This window comes from Uranotaenia lowii, chromosome 2 (assembly GCF_029784155.1).
Source record: "Uranotaenia lowii strain MFRU-FL chromosome 2, ASM2978415v1, whole genome shotgun sequence".
NCBI lineage: Eukaryota > Metazoa > Arthropoda > Insecta > Diptera > Culicidae > Uranotaenia > Uranotaenia lowii.
The window spans coordinates 131,071,416-131,094,573 of NC_073692.1; the positions used below are offsets into that span (position 1 = coordinate 131,071,416).

Below are 23,158 nucleotides of genomic sequence, written 5' to 3' on the forward strand. Positions count from 1 at the left end.
TAACTTAATTTTTGGATAAACAAGGTACAAGCAAGGAATGTTCTATTTTTATCCTTTTTGATACTTACTTCATTGTAAAACGATTTATTTTATCTATTCGCTCAATTCTATTCACTACACCTCCCAAGCAACCAAAAGTCACATATTTACTTAAACGAAGGCCTTGAAAGTTAAATATTTGCTGGCAAAGAGAATCAACTGCTCAATTTCCATGAGTGAACTTTATGTGCTCATTAATGAACTTGAAAGTTGCAAAAGTGATTTATATGTTTATCCTCAATTCCCATAAGTGAACTATATGTACTTATTAACGAACTTATACGTTGGAACAGTGATTTATATCTACACACACACAGTTAGAAAAATCCACGTAGATTTACATGCAACAACATGGGTAGAAAGGAATCGGCTATTTACGTGCGAAGAAACATCATATTTCATGTAAATTTTCATGAGCATTCTATGCTGTTGTTTACTGTAGGTTTACATTATTTTGATTTTTTTTTTGTCAGGGAATATTTTACTTATTGAAAAAAAAATGGATTTTTACAGAGGAGAAGATTTATTTCACGTATTAAAACTCACTATTTGAAGATGAACACTTGAACCGAACACTTTGAAGTAGGTATCAAATAATTATAATTATTTATACGTTTTCTTTCACTCGATTCTCCCGACGACGGAGGCAAAGTCTGGGGCGATGATTTCACATTCAGCTCCATCGCAGCATACACCATCGATTTCCTGCCAAAGAAAGTAGTTAGTTTGAAAATATGGTATTGTTTAATATTTCTTACCTCTGTTTGTCTCAAATTAGCGCACACGACCAGATTGAACAAGAAATTGATGAAGTTCGCCTGCGAATCGGCAAACTGACGTTGACGCTGGATTTCGCATGCGGTGACATGTTATGTTCCTTTAAAGGCTAAGATGCTTTTTTTCATATACTGTTTTTCATATTATTTGTGGCGATGATGTGAAAACGTGCATTGTAAGATTACATTTTTCTTTCTGTGTAAGTTTGTTGAGATTCGTCTCAACGAAGTAATCGATGAGATGAATAACAACTCACGCACGTTGATGTTATCATTAACAAACAAATTATTGTAACAATGGTTCCCTATGAATCTCTAGGGAACAGACTAATATAAATAGAACGCAAAGTTAAAAATAAAGTCATTCCAGTTTTAACCTTCAAACAGTTAGTTTGTTCTCTTCTTTCCACTCCGAAAGTGCTCCCTGCTGATGGCTTACAACAGGCTATGGGCCCATCACTAGTGGAAAGCAGGAGAAGAGTGGAATCATTGGAAGTAGAACCGTGTGAGGTAGTCGGACCAGGAGCCTTGTAGAACTTGGAATACTTTATTTCTCTAATTTCGCTACCTTTTATACTAAACCATTTCCATGGTTACATATTAATTACAGTACCGTTCATAATTGTATAGAAATTGGAAGCAAGCGCACTGTCACTTCGACTTTGAACCTCCATAACTTTTTACTCTGATGATATTTTTTGATCAAATTTTTTGCATTAGATAGATCAATTATCACACTGTTATAATTGAGCTTATTGGAGTTTGTGTGGCCTGAGAAACAGTAATTCTACGAAAATCGGACTTTTTGGACTTTTCTCATTCAAACTGCAATATCTCTGAAACTACGCTACATTTTTTATTGAAATTTTGCACAGTGATTGTTGAGATATGAAGCTAGCATGTCTGAAGTTTTCGAAAAGTTCTATTGATGAGATAAAAAGTTACGCGAGGTGCAATATTTCAGGCATGAACCTTGAAATGCGATTTCTATAGAATTTTGGAAAAATCAGAAAAAAGTTATGGAGGTTCAAAGTCGAAGTGACAGTGCGCTTGCTTCCAATTTCTATACAATTATGAACGGTACTGTATGTGTATGTTGTTATTTGTCCCATCGATTGCTTCGATTGGACAAATCTCAACACTCCTCCGCAACAAACACATTCGCAGTCGTTGAACTGCCTCCAGCGGTTCCTCCTGAAGATGGGGATTCTTCTCTTCAACGCACACACGCTGGTCGTCGTGCCAGATCCCAGTGGAGGTCCTCGAACTGGAGCTATGGAAGGTCATCGAGTTGCAACAGGGGCAAAAGCGTCTTCCGGTGTGTGCGTTGAAGAGAAGAAGCCCCATCTTCAACGACTGCGAATGTCTATGTTGAGGAGGAGTGTTGAAATTTGTCCAATCGAAGCAATCGATGGGACAAATCAGCGTAACTACAGCTACGGGTGGTTGCATATTGAGGAAAAGTTGGCAAGGGGTACCAAAAGTTTCTCATTGGTGGGGGGTGGAGACGGAGCGCTTTTTGACAGCGAATTGTTCGGCTACCATGCCTACGATTACGATTGCCTGTCACAAGATGGACGATTCCGTGTATTGGTATAAGAACACACCCGCAGTTGAACACGCCTTGGGACAAATAACAACATACACATAATTAATAAACAAGTGTTATATGTAACCATGGAAATGATTTAGTATAAAAGGAAGCGAAATTAGTTAAATAAAGTATGTACGTAGGGAAGAATGACCCTGGCAGTTAAACTCCCTTGAAAAAAAAAATAAATAAATAAAGAATTCCAAGTTCTACCACCAACCAGTACAAGTCTCTCCTTTCCACTGCCCAAAGTCCTGTAAAACAGGTTGTGGGCCCAACACTAGTGGAAAGGAGGAGTGGAATCATCAGTGGAAGCAGAACCAGCCAAGAAGTCAATGGAAGGGCGAGCCAACGCGGAATCCATAAGGAGGTCATCGAGCCAGGTTTGGAGGTTGTCGGACCAATAGTCTGGTAGGTCGTCGGACCGGGAAGCCAGCTGGAGGTCGACAAGCCAAGAGACACAGAAGGGAGGTCGTCAGACAGGTGCCAAGGGAGGTCGTTGGGCCGAATCCATTGCGAGCTGACCGGAATCTATTGAATGATCGGCGAGCCGGGACCCAGAGGAGGGTCGTCGTGCCATTGGTGAGGCGTCGGATCAATAGGAGAGCGTCGAGCCGGAACCAAACAAGATCTTGTCTGCCCAGTCGGGCCGGAGCCACTGGGAAGTCGTTAGACCGGTGCCATGGAAGATCGTAGGGCTGGGACCACGAATGCGGTGGTCGGGCCAGACCCACTGGTAGGTCGTCGAACCGGAAGCCATGGGAGGTTGGCGGACAAGAACCGTGGAAGGTCGTGAAGTTGGAGGCCAGGTGGTGGTCGTCGGACCAGGAACCTCTGGTGGACTCACGAGCCGGGAACTACGGAAGGTCGTCAAGCCGGTGCCATGGAAGGGTGTCGGATCGGAAAGTCAAGAGGAGGTCGTTGGGCTGGTGTCATTGGGAGGCGTCAGGCCTCAGGAGGAGCGTCGAGGAGTGGAATCGGCAGCGACAGGAGGGCGACCCGGGACCGTTTGGTAGCAAGTCGAGCCTGGAAATCGATTGGAAGTGCGTCGAGCCTGGGACCGTTCGGAGGGGTCGAGTCGGGAATCCATTTGGAGGTGATATGCCTGGAATCCGATGGAAGGTGGTCGTGCCTGGAATCCATTCGGAGGTGATCGACCTGGGAATCCTTTCGGTGGCATCGAAACGGAAAACCAAGACGGGGATCCATACGGAGGCGTCGAACCTGGAACCGGCCGGAGGTGTCGAGCCAGGGATCCAATTGGAAGGTGGTTTAGTCTGGTATCCAATTGGAAGACAGTCGAACCGGAAATCCGTCCGGAGGTGTCGATCCTGAAATCCGATGGAAAGTTGTCGAACCGGGAATCCGAAGAGGGTCGCGAGAAGAGGTCGGACGGGAGGTGCGCTATCACCGCTTCGAGTTTTAGTTTCAGTAAGAACAACGTCTAGGCGTGGTCACGAAGGTCGGGGTTCAATCCCCAAGTCGGGCGGGCAACCCAAGCAACCAGAATCCCCTTAAAAAGTTTCCACAGAAGCATAATCAGCTCTCGTCTCTGTCTGAAGAGAATGCTATTCAGCCCGAAATTTAAGTTCTTAAAACTACTTTAAAGTTCGTTTTAGTGGCTGTAGAGAATGCTACTCAGCCTCTGAGAGAATGTCCAAAAACTTATACGCACCAAAAAAAAAATTCGGTTGATAGATAAGTTTTTTTTTTTTCAATAAGCAATTTGATACTTGAGTGACCATTCTGATGCTGATGTAGCGTAGAACAATTTTGAAGACGTATGTGAGGGGAAATATACATCCTAAGTGTGGATTTTTTGCAGTGTAGGAAAGAAACAATTGAGCAACTGACAAACTGTCAAGTTTGGAATCCAGCGCGTGGCATCATGGCGGCAGCATGTTCTGAACATAGTAAATTATCAAGAGAAGGTGATACGAACCGATGCGAAGGGTGCAATTGAGATAGAGAGAGAATTTTATTTGCTCATTTTACGATTTTTTGGAGCTGAATTAAAAGCCGTTGGAAGCTGAATTGTAGGTCATTAAGACTTGTTGGGAAACTTGAAAGTATCAATAAGAACTTAAATTTTGAGCTGCATAGAACTTACTTCATATCAATTATGGGACTGAGTAAGGGGGACTTCAGGTTGCTTGGGCTGGCTCGCAAACGTTTTAGCAAAATTCCTTATAATATACCTATAGGATTTATGTTCGTCTATATCGCATTGAATAGAAATGACAGATTATTTTCCAAAACTTATCATTTGTTTTTGTTATTCGTTTATTCAATCAACAGACCAAGTATAGATGACGACTTTAAATTAAACGATTTATCGATATATTTATTTATAACTTCTCTTCGGAAAACTTCCCTCGATACGTCAAAGACAAAGAGCTCGGAAAAGCAGTTGAACTTGTTCATTACTTACACCGATGAAAGCCCTATTGGCTCCGTAGTTGTTCAATCGAATGGGAACTTGGGAACATACAGTTGAAGGTCCTGGTTTCTCAGTCCATGGGGTCTCACACTAAGAGGAATAGCTTCCAATAGCGTAGGACAATCGATTCGCGATGTCAGTAGATCGTGCTTGAGTATCCATGTCTATGAGACAACATCGATGTTCGTAGCTTGGCAGGTGAGACGGGTCTTGCCAGTTAAGATGTCTGAGGGCATAACGCAAAAAGCGACGCTGGATAGCCTCGAGCCGCTCCGTACCGTTCTGGTAGTAGGGACACCAGACAGCGGAAGTATATTCGAGGATGGATCGAACAAGCCAGTACACTCTTCAGATAGTACACGTCCTTGAATTCCTTGGCCATTCGAAAAGAAAAATCCGAGGTTTCTAGAAGCTTTATCGACGGCGAAGCTCGTATGTGTTTAGAAGTCCAGCTTACGGTCGAGTATAACGCCCAGATCATTGATGACTGCACATTTACTGCGATTCATAGGCAGGCTGTTGATGTCGCACCACTGTGCGAATAGATTGAACTGGTTTTGCAGGAATTCAATAATGTCATACTGACCGTTTGTGGCGTGGGATCAGTTTAAAATCATCAGCATAACAAAGTTTGGGCCATCGAGAAGTGAGAGCACATCGTTAAAATAGATTAAGAAGATAATCGTTCCTAGGTGACTACCTTGGAGCACACCGGAGGAGGTAGAGAACTGGCTGAAGAGAGTGTATCCAGTGCGAATTTACGTCCAGTTAAGTAACTGCGGAACCAGAACTTGGCAGCAGATCGTGGCCTAGAGGATAGCATATTTGTCTTCTAAGCCAACGTTCACGAGCTCGAATCCCAGTCGTGACATAACCTGGCACACATAGTATGATGAAGGTTGGCGATTTTAGCATTAGTGAAATGCTAGCCGGGTATACCTTGGAATTGTACGCCTCAATGATGCAGCACATGCATGTGGATGGATCTTTTCAAGGGAACTTAGATTGCACTTGGAGATCCTCCCTAATAGATCAACAATAGATCAACCTAAAGTTCGCAGTAAAGTGGACTCTCTCCCCAACCGGAAAAAAAACTGCGGAACCAGCCAAGTAAAGGTATCCAAAATGCTAAGCACCCAAGTTCACAAATGGCGATAGTTTGAGACTTAGCAGCAAAACTTTCAGTGTACATAGGAGGTGAAGATCAACTTGTTAGTTGTCATGGAGAGTTTGAGCATAAAACCGTGCTGATCGATTGACAAATTTAGCTTACAGTACTAGAAAACCGGATGATAACCATGACGACTAATTCAAGTAGTTTGGAGATTGAACATAAAGTGAAAATTCCTCTATAGCTGTTGATGTCTCTCTAATCCCCCTTTTTATGGACCGGAAACATGTAAGCTTCCTTCCATAGTGAAGAGTAGGTGGCTCTGTCAAGAGAAGCTTGAAAATTGAGTCTCCCAGGAGTCAGTAAAACAGGCATTATTCATTCTACAAAAATAGATGGTATACCGTCCGGACCTGTAGAGTTTTTGAGCTTTGCTGCTGCTATAGATGTGACCGCACCCTCTACTACAATCGTGCTGATGCAGAAGCCGAGTGGCGAAACATTCCTAACAGCACTTTCCACGTGTTCTTGGGATGTTGAAGCAGTAGCAAAGGTACTCGAGTACTTTTGAGCAAAGAGAGCACTGATTTCGCAATCAGAGTTCGCAGTGTTGCCATCGAGAAACGCTCGAGTTGGAATACCAGGTTCATTCTGCTGACTTTTGACATGCTTCCAGAACGATTTTGGTCCCCCCCATCAAACCTTAGTTTGAGAGGATTTGAGCACGCAGAAAAATAAAATTTAGTTTTAAAGGAAAGTGCCCCAAAAACAAAGGATTTTTTCCTTTGATTTTGGGACAAATAAAAATTCCTTTGATTCAAATGCATTTTCTTTTGTTTCAAAGAAATGCTTTCCTTTGAATCAAAACTTTTTCTTTGTTTCAAAAAACAAAAGGCTTTTGATTCAAAAACCTTTTAGTTTGATTTTATATAATTTTTATTCAATTCAACGGTATTTGGATTTCAATTTTAAAGCATTTGTTCTTCAATTTTATTTTTTATTCCTAAAAATTCTAGTACTACATATTAATTTTCGTCCTATTGGAAATAAAAAGAAATCAAATATGGTTGGAAACATTTTATTTCTCTGTAAGTTTTTTTTCTCTGTAAGTAGATGTTCTATCGTTCACCACTTCACATAATCGATTTTCCCTTATATTGAATTTTTAAACCGGTTCATCTGTAAATAAAGAGTAGAAAAAAATGTACACATGAATTTTTTACATAGCGCACATAATACAAATTTATTACAATGACGACATTAAGCTAAATAATTCTAACAATAAAAAAAATATATTATTTTACATACTGAACTTGTACTTACTGAACGATATTCGTTGCTAGACAGTTGCTTTCGAACAAAAGGGTTTTGGCGTCAGCCGTTGTGTCTCCCTGGACCGGATCGGAACCGATTGCAACCGCTTATAGCCGGAGGACTGGAACAGTCAGCACAGTTACCTTTTCAAATTGGTTGGACGAATGGTTGCCCTAAAAAATGTTGTTATGTTGACAGTTTATTCAAAATTGAATTGATTTTGAAAGACCTACCTTGGAGTCCACTATCGTTTGCCCTCTCGTAGCTGTCGGAATTTTCCGCTCTTGAATCCGATGCTGTCTGGGGTTGCACGGCAGGAAGATTCCGCTGGTATAAATAAGTCTGACTGGTTATCGGAAAAGCTTTTCCCCGACCCGTTCACCAAACAGAAGCTAATGAAGATGTGTCGACTATTTGACGAAAAAATACTTTGATTCAAAAAAACATTCATCTAAATCAATGAATTTTTACATTGATTCTGCGTCAAAAAATAAATTCTTTAAATTTAAATTAAATACTTTGATTTTAAAACTTGGAACATTGGTTTAAAGGAAAAATAGTTCGGTTCAATATAAAATTTACTTAAATCAAGGAAAAAGGATTTTGTTTCAATGTACGCAAGGTTTTTGAATTAAAGATGTATTTTTTTTATATCAATGGTACTACTTTTCGCTGCGTGAGCTTATGGTGATTTCTAAGGGCACACGCAGAAAAATAAAATTTAGTTTTAAAGGAAAGTGCCCCAAAAACAAAGGATTTTTTCCTTTGATTTTGGGACAAATAAAAATTCCTTTGATTCAAATGCATTTTCTTTTGTTTCAAAGAAATGCTTTCCTTTGAATCAAAACTTTTTCTTTGTTTCAAAAAACAAAAGGCTTTTGATTCAAAAACCTTTTAGTTTGATTTTATATAATTTTTATTCAATTCAACGGTATTTGGATTTCAATTTTAAAGCATTTGTTCTTCAATTTTATTTTTTATTCCTAAAAATTCTAGTACTACATATTAATTTTCGTCCTATTGGAAATAAAAAGAAATCAAATATGGTTGGAAACATTTTATTTCTCTGTAAGTTTTTTTTCTCTGTAAGTAGATGTTCTATCGTTCACCACTTCACATAATCGATTTTCCCTTATATTGAATTTTTAAACCGGTTCATCTGTAAATAAAGAGTAGAAAAAAATGTACACATGAATTTTTTACATAGCGCACATAATACAAATTTATTACAATGACGACATTAAGCTAAATAATTCTAACAATAAAAAAAATATATTATTTTACATACTGAACTTGTACTTACTGAACGATATTCGTTGCTAGACAGTTGCTTTCGAACAAAAGGGTTTTGGCGTCAGCCGTTGTGTCTCCCTGGACCGGATCGGAACCGATTGCAACCGCTTATAGCCGGAGGACTGGAACAGTCAGCACAGTTACCTTTTCAAATTGGTTGGACGAATGGTTGCCCTAAAAAATGTTGTTATGTTGACAGTTTATTCAAAATTGAATTGATTTTGAAAGACCTACCTTGGAGTCCACTATCGTTTGCCCTCTCGTAGCTGTCGGAATTTTCCGCTCTTGAATCCGATGCTGTCTGGGGTTGCACGGCAGGAAGATTCCGCTGGTATAAATAAGTCTGACTGGTTATCGGAAAAGCTTTTCCCCGACCCGTTCACCAAACAGAAGCTAATGAAGATGTGTCGACTATTTGACGAAAAAATACTTTGATTCAAAAAAACATTCATCTAAATCAATGAATTTTTACATTGATTCTGCGTCAAAAAATAAATTCTTTAAATTTAAATTAAATACTTTGATTTTAAAACTTGGAACATTGGTTTAAAGGAAAAATAGTTCGGTTCAATATAAAATTTACTTAAATCAAGGAAAAAGGATTTTGTTTCAATGTACGCAAGGTTTTTGAATTAAAGATGTATTTTTTTTATATCAATGGTACTACTTTTCGCTGCGTGCACATCTCTTCACCGTCTTCAGTCGACGCTGTTCTTTCGTAAACCGGGAGTCCGCAAATTCTTGGAAGTCTTGTGCTTTGGCACGTGGCAGTCGATAACGTAATTTTAGATATGCAAAAAGGTTTCGATAGCAGCTTTGGGATTCAATAGATCGAGTTCAGATTCCCAATCGATGGTGACCAGGATATGGGAGATAACATCGGAATCCGTTTTCTTGAAGTCGAGATAGAAAGGTGCTGATTTTTCGACAGATCCAGTGACCTCGAGCGAGACCAGTGAAGCTGTATGATGCTGGAGTGCCTTAACGAACGGGGCAGAAGCCGAATCGATGGTCGGAACACGAGACCCATCGCTAGCAAAGTAGAGATCCAACATACGTCCGTTTTCGTTAATTTCTGATAATTCTAAGCAAGGTTGCCGTACTCAGGGAGTCTAGTATTATGTTTAAAGGCGCCGAAAATGTAAACCACACAGGATTCGGGTACAAAAAGCTACCATGGTAACCACTTCAAACCTGGTATATTGGAGTCACCAACGACGAGAATATCGTCTTCAGGGTCCACACAAGTTCCAAGTCGTGCCAGGAGTCATCGTCAATGAGTAGTGCATGGAAATTGGATTTAACAACAATTAAAACTCAAATTACGTTGACTCTATTTTTTTTTTCTAACTCTAATGAAACTCTTCTGAAGCATTTTGAATTTCAACTTTTAGAAAAGACCTGACAAAGGTAATAAAATATCCTCCGGATGAGAGTTAACTGCAAGTGCAGACTTTAAATAGCAGTTTTAAAGTAGGTAGGTTCGGAGTGCATTAATATCCATTAACACAATGCATGTAGGTATTTAAACATATTATATTAACTAAAATGTCTTGGAAATATTTCTTTTAAAAAAATCCAACTAACACTCATCGAACTTCTCCACGAACGAGTGCATCAACTGGTTGCTTTCCGTTTTCCGCCGGCGCCTCAGCTCTCGAGCCTCGTTGAAGTTGGTCAAGGCCCGCCGGAACTCCTTCTGAAGCTGGGTTCGACTTATCTGCGGAAACTTTTCGTTGCAGCAGCTGATCAAAATTTCGACCAACTGAAGCCGGCAGGCAGCATTCGATCCGGGCGCATTCGGTGTGTTGTTCGGTGGCTTTCCGGTCCACGTGTATTTAGAGGCGTTTTCAAACAGGTTCGTAATGTTCTTTCTCAGATAGTCGTAGGTACTGTTTTGGGGGGCCTCGTTATAGACACTTATAATTTCGCAGCGTATGTTTTCGTCGGCCTGAACCAGCTCTTCCAGCCGAAGCAAATAGTTGTCATCCGAGATCGGAAAAATAATAGTCCGCTTTCGTTCCACTTTCATCGCTATGTGGAAGCTTTCTAGCGAAGGTGCACTCGAGGAGGTTTCCGCTGTCGTAGGTTTATTACTGTTTTTCAGTTCGACTCTCAGGTCTTTGATGTTGTATTTGAGAACTTTCAGTGAATCGTCGTGCACCGACAGCTTCGATAGGATAAAGTCTAGTTTACTTTCGATGCGTTCCATCTGTTTGCTGTAGCAGCTTGTGCAAGGCGGGGTCTCTAGTTCCTCGTCGTCGTGATAATCATCTCCGTGAGACTCGTTCTGCATGTGTTCCAACTTTGGGAATATGGATTGGCTTGCTGAACTCATCATTGGTTTGGTCCATGGGCCAGGCACTCTGGACCACTCGGAGTGTTTTCCTGCTGGGAGAGCTTTGTTCTGCATTCCCGAAGTACTAGCTAAAATAAGGTGGTCAATTTGCTTGTTCAATAGAAAGATTTTCATTATCATTCTATTGGAATATTGTTGAATTATACTTAAGTTTCTGTTTAGCCTTTCGAAAAAAAACATGTACTCATTAATCATTGTTTTCTTAGAAGCTTTGTAAATTTGAAATTATTTTTCAAAAATATATAAAATCTTTTTTATACTCTAACAAAACCATATATTTGCCAAATTAGGAATAAACACTTACGGCGCATTCGTAAATTCATTTTTCGGGTGATGAATCAATCGATGGATTTTTTGGGATTTTCTTCCTTAGGGAATACTTTCCAATACTTTGGCATACGCTTGTTTGTATTTTACGAACGCCAACATCGATAAAAAAAATCACTTCAATAGAAAAACTTAATTTACGAATACGCCAAGAAGACTTCTCTTAGTATTTTCAATTATGGAAATGAAAAAGAGCAGCAAGTCGAAACAGATCTAGCGCAAAACGTAGTACAATTGAATTTATTATTGGTTGAAATTACGGCAGCTTTTAAATTACATGTAGTGTAACTCTTAGGCCACAGTTATTTCAATTAAAAATAAACTAAATCACATAAACTGTAGCACAACATTAGAGTTCTATGTACTTTGTCACAGAAGAATTCTGCGTGATGTAGCAGTTTTAGCCTACAAACGTACATTATATGAAAATGTCTACCTTATTAAATCAACATTTGACTTTGGGAAACAAAAATTTTTAAAAGTGATAGAATTTAGTACAATTACCATTGCCGACAGGTTGCCTCTTTCCTAGCGGGGTGATAACTTCGCCCGGTTTTCGGAGAACCGGTACCTTCTTGAACGTACCGATATTTTGTCTGATGGCTGTGGAAAACAAAAATTATTACCGGAGTTCTGAAAATTTCATTTCATCTTTTTTACCTGGCGATGAAACAACTTCCTCCTCCATCAGCATTTCCGGTTCCTCATACTCGTTGACTATGACTTCCTCTACCTCGATCATTATTTGTGCTTGTCTGCAATAGTCAAATGGATTTAAATATCAGGTTTTTTTTACAAACTTGATTGACTTACCAGAATCGACGCTCGGTACTGATTTTAGGGATTTTTTAGAATAAAATTTCAGTTTTCAGAAGTATACAAAAACAGTTGTACACGCTTATCTTGATATAACCTAAATAAGAGTAAAAACAAGCACGTTTTTTTTTAAAGCCAAAATGACCAAAAATGGCAGAAAATATAAAATTGACCAAAATAGCAAAACACAGACCTTAATAAAAAAAGACAAAAAAAAAACAAAATTACAAGAAATGATAAAAATGTTTAAAAAAAAAAACATGACAAAAATGTAAAAAATGACAAAATTGATAAAAATGACAAAAATAGCAAAAATTACAAAAAGTGACAAAAATATGACAGAAATGACAAAAAAAAAAATGAAAAAAAAACGAGAAAATGACAATATTACCAAAACGATCGAAATAACAAAAATCTGCATTAGTCAGGACATCACAATTTGAACAAGCTCTGTACAGGTACTGTAGCGCTAATATGCAACGAGCAGAACCTGCAGATTATGTCGAAAAACACCTTTAAAATATCATTTGAACCGAATATTATCTTCCGTTAAAGTATTTTATGGATATTTGTTTGATATTCTCATAATAACAATATAAAATCAGTAAGCATTTAGATATTATTTTGAAAACCGGAAAAATCCGGACATTTTAAAGATCTTTCCGACCTTTTCCTTCTAGATAAGGACTTCAAGCGTTTTTTTTTAATTCAAGATACCTGGCACCTTTGGCTTAGTGTGTAAAAAAAACTTTAACCGACTTTACTTATTTTCACGTGTACCTATACAAGACGCCCGACGTTTCTCGTTGAGTTCAAAAAGTTTCCATTTTTATGTGAGAAAAAGTTGTGATAATTTGTGGAAAATTAATATCCAACCGCATTTCTACCGAGATGGAATTCGAAGAAGTGGAAATGGAGGAGGATTACCTGATCGAGGGAGATATCAGCGATGCTTCACCGGGTACGTATTACAGCCGGACTGTTCCGCCCTAAAGGTATAAATTTTAACCGGATTCCTTTTGGTGTCCTTTTTGCTCCAACAGTTAAAACTTCACATGAACCTGCACCAAAAGTGGCCCGGCTGGTCCCGAAGTCGGAACCTTCAACATCCGGCAGAAAAATTCCCATCATCCGGAGTGCGGGAGCTGTGGTCACTCCGGTGCGTACCGCTATCCGAAAGCCAGTACAAGGTTAGTTTTTTTTAGTGATTTTTATTCGAGGCCCTCAGAATCAGAGTGGTGCAAGTCCAAAAATCATCAATTTTGAGTAAAGCTAACGATTCTTCATGTTTCAATGTACATCTGGTTCTAAACATATATTTTTTATTATTATTTTGAACAATTTTTTGATTGAATTAAAACTGCTCGAATTCGAAAAACATATGAAAAATCGAGCACCTTTGCAACTTTGAAGCGCTTTTTCTCGAAACTTTCATTTAGGCACTTGCACCCCTCTGATCCCAAGCGCCTCATTTTATGATTAACAATATGTTCACGGAACCGGTCAAAATTACGGTTTTCGTTTTCCTCGAGTCCTGCGGACATTTATATGATCTGATTTGAAAAAAAAAAGAATTCAGCTAGAAAAAGATTGTTTGTAACTGTTTCCAAAACATTGGTTGAAATCCTGAATTTAAACGAAAAAGGTTTTGTTTGTCTGTAAATTCAGTAAGGCTATTGGACAATTTCGATAGTTTTATCTCACTTATTCTGTAATGTTTTCTCAAAAAATCACTGTTCCATTAGTTGGAAGATAAGCTTGATTAATCAAATCGGGAAAATATGAAAATCCCCTATTTCACCGGGGGACTGAAAATTCACCTCTTGACTAACTCCTGGCATTTTTTAGGCTTTCAATCTTTAAACTGCTTTGTGAGTTTCAATTAAACATTAATATTTATTAAGAATGGCTATGTTGAAGTAGGCACAACTCCATGTACTGTTTATCCGATTATGAGTTTTTGAATCTTTCTACACAGGCACCGAATGAATGCTCGATTTTCATATTGCTTTACGTAGACAGGTTTCCAGAATCCCTGATGGGCTAAATTTGGACGTTGACAAAAATTGAAAACAGCTTTGTTCGACAGTGAATATTCGTTAATAACTGGCTGTATTATTTACATGATGTAAATAATAAATAACCTATATTGCTTAAAAGATATGCTGATCCCTAATCTGGAAATAATTTTCGATTGAGAGTGTTCACAGTGCATAGTGAAGTGTAATCAATATGAAAGCAATCAATCAAGAAGACTTTTGTAAGTATTCCCAACATCTAATACTCCTTTAACGATTGTTTTCTTTTAGCTTCTCCACCTTTAAAAATGGCGAGTGTACCAGTAAAACAGGAGAAGCCGCTAAGTGTATCTCCTGAAAACTGTCTTCATGAAACAGATTCGAGCAACAAGCCACCCAGTCAGCCTGTGGATCAAATTGCTCGAATTGAGAATCAATTGGACGTCATTTTGGATACAATCGGCAAATATAATGAAGCCATCGCTGATACGGTTTACAAAATGACTAGAGCAAGACAATATATACTTAAATGTTTGAGAAGAATGAATTTCAACCAATTCAAACGTTCTTCGAAAGCTTCGCCTACAGAAAAACGCAAAAACTCAGTACTATTTCCGATTCCCGATCAGGAATATTTAGAGCGGCTTGAGGAATCTCTTGAAACAGACGAAAATGTAACCAAGGACCTTATCGCACGATTTTGTATGACTGCCCACTCGGACTTATATAGGTTCCTTCGCCGGAACATTGAAAATCTTTTTCGCAACACTAAGCGTTACAGTTGGACCGGAAAATTATTGAGAGATGATAATCTTCCCAAGTGCAAAATTCCAGCAAAAAACCTTAAAAGCATGAAGATTCTGCTAAAGTGTGCGATGGAAATCTGCGACGAACAGAGTTTAAAACATATTGAAAAAACAGCCCAAATTGCATTGAGACGGTTTACCGAAATGAACCTAAGACATTACAAAAATAAATCAAAGAAAGTCGTGAATTGATTACGTCCTAATGAGTTAAATAGGTTTATATAATATTCATTACCTCCACCGAAGCAAGTAAAACGCATCTGAAATTTAGTTTCTATTTTTTTTTCATTCGATGTAATTAAAACTCACGTGAGATAAATTGTTGATGTTTTTTAATCCACGATTGGAAATACACCTGATGCAAACTTTGTGTATTCTTTTATTTTCTATTCCGAAAAACAGATTATTAAACCTTTGTTCACCAATTCAGAAATTCGGGTTTTTTCTCAAGAGGGTAGATTTAAACCATCTTCCTTTCAGCTTGAAGTCTTTACATACAAGTTTTATAACTTTAATTTTTAAAGGTGATTGAACTTTTTGTGCGAATAGTTGAAAAAAAAATCATCGAGTAAAGAGGCCAAGAGTTGCACAGTGCAGTGAAATCACAATGAAATGATTCAACCATGAAGACTTACGTGAGTACTCCAAATATCTAATTACTTTTTAAACGATTATTTTCTTCTAGCCTCTCCATCTTCTAAAATCGGTGTAGCTTTCGAACGGGAAATGCCAAAACGTCCTGAGAACGACGTACATAACAGCCGAATCACTAACATTGAAGAACAGTTGGACGCCATCCTGGATAACCTGGTCAAACGGGACGAAGATATCGCCTATATTCGGAAGAACATAGCCTACACCGAGAGATTTATGAAGAAAAAAATAAGAGCATGGAAACGCAAACACTTCGAACGCCCCCTGGATGAGGGTCAACCCGAACCAAAACGGCTCAATCTAGTAACTTTTCCCATCCCGGATCAGGAGTATTTAGAAAGGTTGGAAGAGGCACTCGAAGAAGATGAAGACGTAAAAATGGATCTTACTGCACTGTTTTATTTGGCACCCCAAGAATCCGCATACAAATTTTTTCGCCGGAATTTAAAAAATCTGTTCAGCAACACGTCCAGATACTTTTGGACAGGACGTCTCTCGAACAAGAGCCACGATTTTCCGAATCGGAAACCCGCACGAACTCTTAACACCATCAAACTGTTGCTGAAATGTGGTGAAGATGTTTTCGACACTGCTAGTGCGGATGCACTTGCGAACGAGTGTAGCATAGCTTTGAGAAGTGTCAATTATATGCAGCACAAGAACTTAAGAGCAGGCGTGAGTGACCCCGCATTTTGAGAAACGTTACAACTTGTATCTAGAATGTTGCTTGTTTTCTTGAATATATTATAAGACTAACTAAAATACAAGTGTTTGTTTGCTTTCTTTAGATATAGATTTAGATTTAGATCAAAATGGATTTAGAGGTCAAAATGGCTTCGACTCACTGCATCCTATCATGATTGGGATTGTGTCATTGAAGCCCTACCGTAGTCAACATTTTCGATTGAAGCGCCTAAGGAAATTTTGAATCATCTCACATAAGAAATATTTGAAGTTCTCGCATCGTCACCTTATATGTACACCAAGTTTCGCACCGGTACAACAACACGGATGTGACGTTTGAGTTAAAAATTTGAATTTACATTTGAGATGAAATTTTCGGATTATGCAAAAACGAAAGCTATAAACAGTTTCGGATTTGATTAAGGCATTTTACTTATAAAGTTTAAAGTGCTAACTTTGGGTTAGTAAGAGAGAGGGGGAAGGGTCGAAAGTTCCTGATTTTTCTAAATTTTAAGTTCGTAATAGGAAATGAAAATAACTCGGTGATTAGTTAAGAGAAGAAAGAATAAGCATCGAGCAAACCAGGAAATTTGTCTTGTTAAGCCTACGGATGCACAGTGCGGTGAAATGACAATAGAATGAATGAATCCATCAAGAAAACTTATGTGAGTACTTTAAAAGTCTAATGCCTTTTTAAACGATTATTTTCTTTTAGCTTCGGCATCTTCAAAAATCAGCTCAGCTAACAAACAGAAAAAGCTGAAAAGACCCGAGAACAACGCACATGATCCTCTCGTGAGTACGCTGTTTGAACAACTCAACAGCCGAATGGCTGTCATTGAGGAACAATTGGACGATATCCTGGATGATCTTGTCAGACGGGACGAAGATATTGCCAATATCCGGAACAACATGGCCGAAACCGAAAGATATATGATGAAAAAAATAAGGGCTTTGAATCGCAAATCCCAACGAAAACTCCAACCGCAACGGCTGAATTTAGTCACTTTTCCCATCCCCGATCAGGAGTATTTAGAATGGTTGGAAGCGTCACTCGACGTAGAAGAAGATTTACAATTGGACCTTATTGCACTGTTTTATATGGCACCCCAAGTTTCCGCAAAAAAATTCTTTGGCCGTAATTTACAAAATCTATTTGGCAACACGTCCAGATACGCTTGGACTGAACGACGCTCGTTCAAAAGCTACAGTACTCTGAATAGTACGCCTGCTAGTACCCTTAAAACCATCAGACTTTTGCTGAAGTGTGCATGGGATATTTTTGAGAGCACTAGTGCGGATGAACTTGAAAAGGCGTGCCGAAGAGCATTGAATAATTTTAATGATGTGCAGACTAGGCAGCAAAAGCCTACGTATTTTAATAAACTTGAACAACTTTAAACTACTAACATTTTTTTCTTCAATACAATACTTAGTAATTGAAACCCAACCGTTTGTTTGCTTTCTTCACCCTTCTGGAGTGAAAAATATAGAGAACCGAACGGCTTTGATTAACACTATCCTATCAGAATTGGGCTTATGTCTTGGTCTTAGTCTTGTTGAAATCCTTCCGAAGTGACGTTTCTCGATTAGAGCGCGTCTTTGGAATCTGATTTTGAGTCATCTCAAGTTACCTCAGTTAATTGAACCTAATTAGACTCAGCTTCAGCTTTTTTTTAACAAAAAAAAAATCAGTTTGTCAGATTTAGATCCAGCATTCACATTTCCTGGTTGACATCTCAAATTTCGATATCGGCTATCAATTCAAATGCAGTTTCCAAATTAATGTTCTGATTTCAGGCTTAGATGATGAATTCAAACCTGAACGCGTTCAAAACGTCTATCGTATATTAAACTCGATAAACATGAACGTAGGACACGGCTTTATGCTAAGGGTATCGAAAAAAAAACGATAACGATGAGAGAATGAATGCCTAAATGCTCGGTGCTCGGTAGTTGTATTTATTTTTTTTCTTGCGTATACTGCCCCTACTCGCATAACAGTCCCATATGAATTTTCGTCATTTTTTATCTAACCTGACAGTTCGTCATTTTGAACATTTTACTTCAATATACAACAATAAAAAAAGAGACTTTGTTCTAGAAATTACGAAAAAAATATCAACTAGTGACTGTCCCATATGAAATATACCCGCATAACAGTCCCATATGTGAAATACCACGGATGTAGTTAACTTACTATGTTCCTTTCAGTGAAATGATCTTTGATTTATTGCTTTAAGTCATTTAAACAAGATGCAACTCACTTGATGTTGAATTATGCACACTACACAGTGAATTTAACTACAATTTTTGAAAGACAGGCTAACATAAAGGATAATGGTCTTCCTGTGAGAAAAACTAAATATCAGAAACAACTAAAAACCATGATAAGATTCAACTTACAATGTAGAATTCATGAACTACATTTACAAGTTCAGAAATGATCAAACTTCAGTCTTAGAAGGTAGCTTGGTGAGCAAACCATATTCTGTATGGGACTGTTATGCGAGTAGATTTGAAAAAGGTCTCGAATATGCCCGCATAACAGTCCCATAACAAACAAATATGGTGCTCCAGACCACCAGTTACCAAATTTCGAAAAATACAGGTCCTACGATTTATTATGACAACCTAGAACATATTCCATTAAACGATTTTTGTTTATGCTGAAAGCTGTGGTCACAATTTAAAAATGTATTCCAAAACAGAAAAAGCTGATTTTCTCGCTTGCTCGTTTTTGCATATGGGACTGTTATGAAAGTAGGGGCAGTATAGATTGGTAGGTATTATCAATTTATTGGCATTGACACTCCTACGCACAATCGATCAGAAATGTTGATCTAAACAGATGTCTCTTAAAGGAAGCATCTTCGTGGGGCAAAATTCTTTCGCGAAATTTAATTTGCACTTCTATATAGTAGTGTTGTCGTAAGACGTAATTCTACCTCAAAAGAATAAGGATCGAGCAAATCAAGAAAGCTGTTTCTGCCTACGGTCGGCACAGTGCAGTGAAATGACAATAAAATGAATCATTCAAGAAGACTTATGTGAGTACTCCAAATATCTAATGCCTCTTTAAACGATTATTTTCTTTTATTTCCGCCAGAACGTCCCGAGAACAACGAACATGATGCTATGGTGACCGAAAGTGATAAACGAGTAGCTTGCATTGAGGAACAACTGGACGCCATCCTGGCTAGACTAGCCGAACGAGAAGATCAAATCTCCTACATTCGGAACAGCATAGCTTATACCGGGAAATATATGAAGAAAAAAATAAGAGCATTAAAACGACAACACTTCACACACTGCTTGAATGAGGGTCAACACGAACGGAAACGGCTCAAACTAATCACTTTTCCCATTCCCGATCAGGAGTATTTTGACCGATTGGAAGCGACACTCGACGACAATGAGGATTTACAAAAGGAACTTATCACAAGGTTTTATATGGCACCCCAAGATTCTGCGTACAAATTCTTTCGCTGGAATTTACCCCTTCTGTTTGACAACACCATTAGATATTCTTGGACTGGACGAGCGTCAAGCCTCATTGCTCCGAATCGGATACCCGCCTGTTACCTTAAAACCGTCAGACTGTTGCTGAAATGTGGTGCGGAAATCTTTCATCAGGCTAGTGCGGATACTCTTGAGAAAGAGTGCAGGCTTGCATTGAGACATTTGCATTCTAGTCAAGATCAAGTTGGCAAACGAAGGCTTGCAGAAATGAGGAAAAAACGAAATGATTGATAATCGTATAATCGTATACCTACATTTTTAAGGAAAGCTTGAATGACCATGCAATTAAACAAAACTTCAAAACTCGTACCTAAATGTTGTCTTTTTCATTTAAAAATGGCTGTCTCGGTGTGCTTTGCTACACCTTCCAAAAATACTTGACATTTGTAAAAATTATTAAATTTTGTTGTAGGTATCATTTCAATTAATATACGCATAAATCCAGCCTGAAAAAGGAAGGGTCCTAAATTATTCGTAAGCAAACAATCTCTCTTATAAACGATTGTTCCTTTTGATTGACAAGTGCTCTATTTAAGCTGAAAAAAGCTGTACGGGAATCCCCTCCCCCTTACTCTTTTCCATTCTCCACTGTTTGAACGAGGTAGGGTTCCTAATAATCATACTAATTTTTTCAAGGTAGAAGGGAGGGGTCTCAATAATCATAGAAATATTCCTCATATTCTATTTTTTTTCCTCATATTCTATTTTTTTTTGGAGAAAATGTAAATATTTTAAAAAGTATTTTTTTAAGGACGAACACCCACATATAGGATCTCAGTGAAACTTCATGTTTCTTTGAAGAGATCTAAATTCTACTTAAGACTAAAGCGTACATCTTTACAGGGTTTAATGACTAGCATCCTACTGATGCTAATACCACCAGTCCACAGAAAGAGTACTATGTGTGCCGTGACCGAGACTCGATCTCATGACCTTTGGCTTAGAAGACTTGAACGCTATCCTCTAGGCCATGGTCGGCGGCTAAAATAGTTTACCAGTTGTGAAAAACAAATACAGGAGCCCTCCTCCCTCTCCATATTCTACACTGGAGGGGTAAAGGGATACCAATGATTCAGGAAAATATTTATCATATCCTAATACCATCCCATGAAAAATTTGGTTCCATTTACTCGATGTGTACATTCACAGTTATATAAAAAGTTCCATGCCAAAGGTCGTTCCATGTGCTCGATTAGTTATCCAATTATGCAAAAAATTGCAGAGAAGCCCCCCCTGGGATGGGTGCCAAATATTCATTGAACCATTTCTTGTACCCTAACACCTCGAAGAATGAGATAAGAAATTCAGAAAGTCTATGAAAATATGTTCAACTATCGCACATCATTCCAATCATTAAAAAAACTATAAGAATAAGATTACTTAGGTTATGGGGATGAATAAACCAAGTGGTTTAAAATCCCGAAAAAAAAGAAAAAAAATAACTTAGGTTAAATTTTTAATCAAAAAAAAAATTTTTCTCTCAAACCATAAGCCAAAAAAAAAAATTGTTGTAAATGGAATTTGAATTTTCGATACCGAAGCTCATAAATGTTCTTCAATGATGAGTGTTACCTAGTTACGTTTTTTCTATTCTTTTTAAAAACTTGAGAATATTTTTTTCTCAGGCATTATTTATTTGAAACTAGAATTGCTAGCTAATATCTTAATTCTCTATTGAATTGGGATAATAAAGCTATGATCATTTAGTATCCGGATACTTAATTTCTATGATAGCTATATTACTAGAGATTGGATATGCAAAACTGTTTGAGATATTCACAATGCAAAAAGACATGGTAAAAATAATTTTGCACAAATTTGCGACTTTTGCGCATTCTGCGCCCCGAAAATTCTTCATTGTTGACTTGAAAACTCATGAACTGTTGATTTTTTCTGATTTTTTTTTTGGATCAAATGGTTAAGAAGTATAAGGAGCCACTTTAGGATCCACACGAAGTTCAAACCAAGCATCAGTGTGGAACCCTTGATCTTAAATATGGTAAAATGTCTATGGTTATTGGGAAAAACTGAATGCAGACCCCTTAAATAATGCAATAAATCCATTTCCGGCAGGTAAAAAGTGATGCCTGCCTTGCAGACACCATGTAAATATTTGAAAGTGAGCATTTAAATAGATCACAATCTGTGCAACCGATTTTTACGCAATGTGACAGATATGTTCTGATGGACGACGAAATTTATGTTAAAATCGGTTTTAAGAGATCAAATTCTTCGAGATGCCTACTCATGAAAAGGTCCACCTCATCCCTACACCAACCAGATTCCAATTGCTTTTTCCAGGTGAGTGTGTAAAATATCATGATGTTGCAGAGGTTTTGCTTTTGCGGTAAAAAAAAAAAGATCAATACTTAACTTTAAAAGGTGTGCAAAGAAAAAAAGGGATTTTATGAAAAGGTAAGAGTATTTCTTGAAATCATAGATTTTTTTTTCAAACATTTTTAGATTAAATGTCATATTAACACCTTCATTTCCTCCATAGAAAGTTTTTCGATCAAATGAATAGTTTTTAAAATACACACGTTTGTAACTGCCCGGATTCTAAATGATCATAGCCTTACTATGAATTTTATGCCAAAAAATTTATCTGTTTCTCAATTATTTTGATTATTTAAATAATGCACAAATCAGTTGATTTTTTTAAAATTATAAATATAGTTTTCAATGTTTTACAGTACTGAATCATGCTAAAGATATTAAAAAGCATTTTTTTTTTTTTATAAATTACTTTATTTGAAACGGCTCATACCTTTGAGTTTTAAGGAGCCAAACTCGTTTTGTGTTTATAACAATTGATTACTTAGGTCTAGCACTTTTTGTTTCAAGAGGAGAAAAAGATAGAAAGGGAAATAGGAAATTGAAAAGAATTATAGACGGAGATCGATAGCTTTTAGAAAAAGATAAATTTCGAACATGTAGTCCAAATCTAGCACAGCTAACACATCCCTCACTGGAACATAGGGTGGTTTTCCTCGGGCCCGAAGGGAGTCTATCAAATTCGTTCTAGCGACAAGATGGACCTCGCACGACCAAACAATATGCTCGATGTCGTGGTAACCTTGGCCACAGCCACACAAATTGCTGCCAGCAATATTTAAACGATAGAGTACCGCATCCATGGAATAATGATTGGACATGAGACGGGAGAATATACGAATAAAATCCCGACTCAGGTCCAATCTATTAAACCAGGGTTTGAGGCTTACCTTTGGAATAATCGAGTGGAGCCACCGACCCATATCATCCTCTTTCCATTTGCGCTGCCAGTTGACAACAGAGTTCCTTCGTGCCAAGAAGTAAAATTCGTCGAAGACGATTTCACGGTGATACGTGTCGCCTTCTGTTGCCCCCACTTTTGCCAGAGAGTCTGCCCTCTCATTACCCATTATC

At 38.0% G+C, this 23,158-nt stretch overlaps 2 protein-coding genes and 2 long non-coding RNA genes across 11 annotated transcripts in view; 1 reads left to right on the plus strand and 3 right to left on the minus strand.

The window, feature by feature from the left end:
- Positions 1-7,023: 7,023 nt before the first annotated feature.
- Positions 7,024-7,942, minus strand: LOC129749653 (uncharacterized). The gene is made up of 3 exons (XR_008738118.1): positions 7,505-7,942; positions 7,281-7,444; positions 7,024-7,136 (listed from the first exon to the last, which is right to left on the minus strand). It is a non-coding gene; the product is annotated as an uncharacterized LOC129749653 (long non-coding RNA).
- A 375-nt stretch (positions 7,943-8,317) lies between these two features.
- On the minus strand, positions 8,318-9,578 carry LOC129749652 (uncharacterized). The gene is made up of 3 exons (XR_008738117.1): positions 8,799-9,578; positions 8,575-8,738; positions 8,318-8,430 (listed from the first exon to the last, which is right to left on the minus strand). It is a non-coding gene; the product is annotated as an uncharacterized LOC129749652 (long non-coding RNA).
- Positions 9,579-10,088: 510 nt separating this feature from the next.
- LOC129749651 (uncharacterized) lies at positions 10,089-12,174 on the minus strand. Its single transcript, XM_055744684.1, has 4 exons — positions 12,064-12,174; positions 11,911-12,005; positions 11,755-11,853; positions 10,089-10,991 (listed from the first exon to the last, which is right to left on the minus strand). Exons 2-4 carry the CDS (start codon positions 11,990-11,992, stop codon positions 10,147-10,149), a joined length of 1,026 nt encoding a protein of 341 aa, XP_055600659.1. The 5' UTR covers positions 11,993-12,005; positions 12,064-12,174; the 3' UTR covers positions 10,089-10,146.
- Positions 12,175-12,851: 677 nt separating this feature from the next.
- Positions 12,852-23,158, plus strand: part of LOC129745632 (uncharacterized) — a 46,746-nt gene continuing 36,439 nt past the window's right edge. For 4 of the 8 annotated variants that reach the window (XM_055738828.1, XM_055738829.1, XM_055738830.1 and 1 more), the window contains exons 1-2: positions 12,852-13,027; positions 13,110-13,256. In XM_055738828.1, coding sequence (XP_055594803.1) covers positions 12,958-13,027; positions 13,110-13,256 — 217 coding nt within the window. In that variant the 5' untranslated portion in view covers positions 12,852-12,957. The other 4 variants (XM_055738835.1, XM_055738833.1, XM_055738834.1 and 1 more) reach the window with 4 other exon arrangements.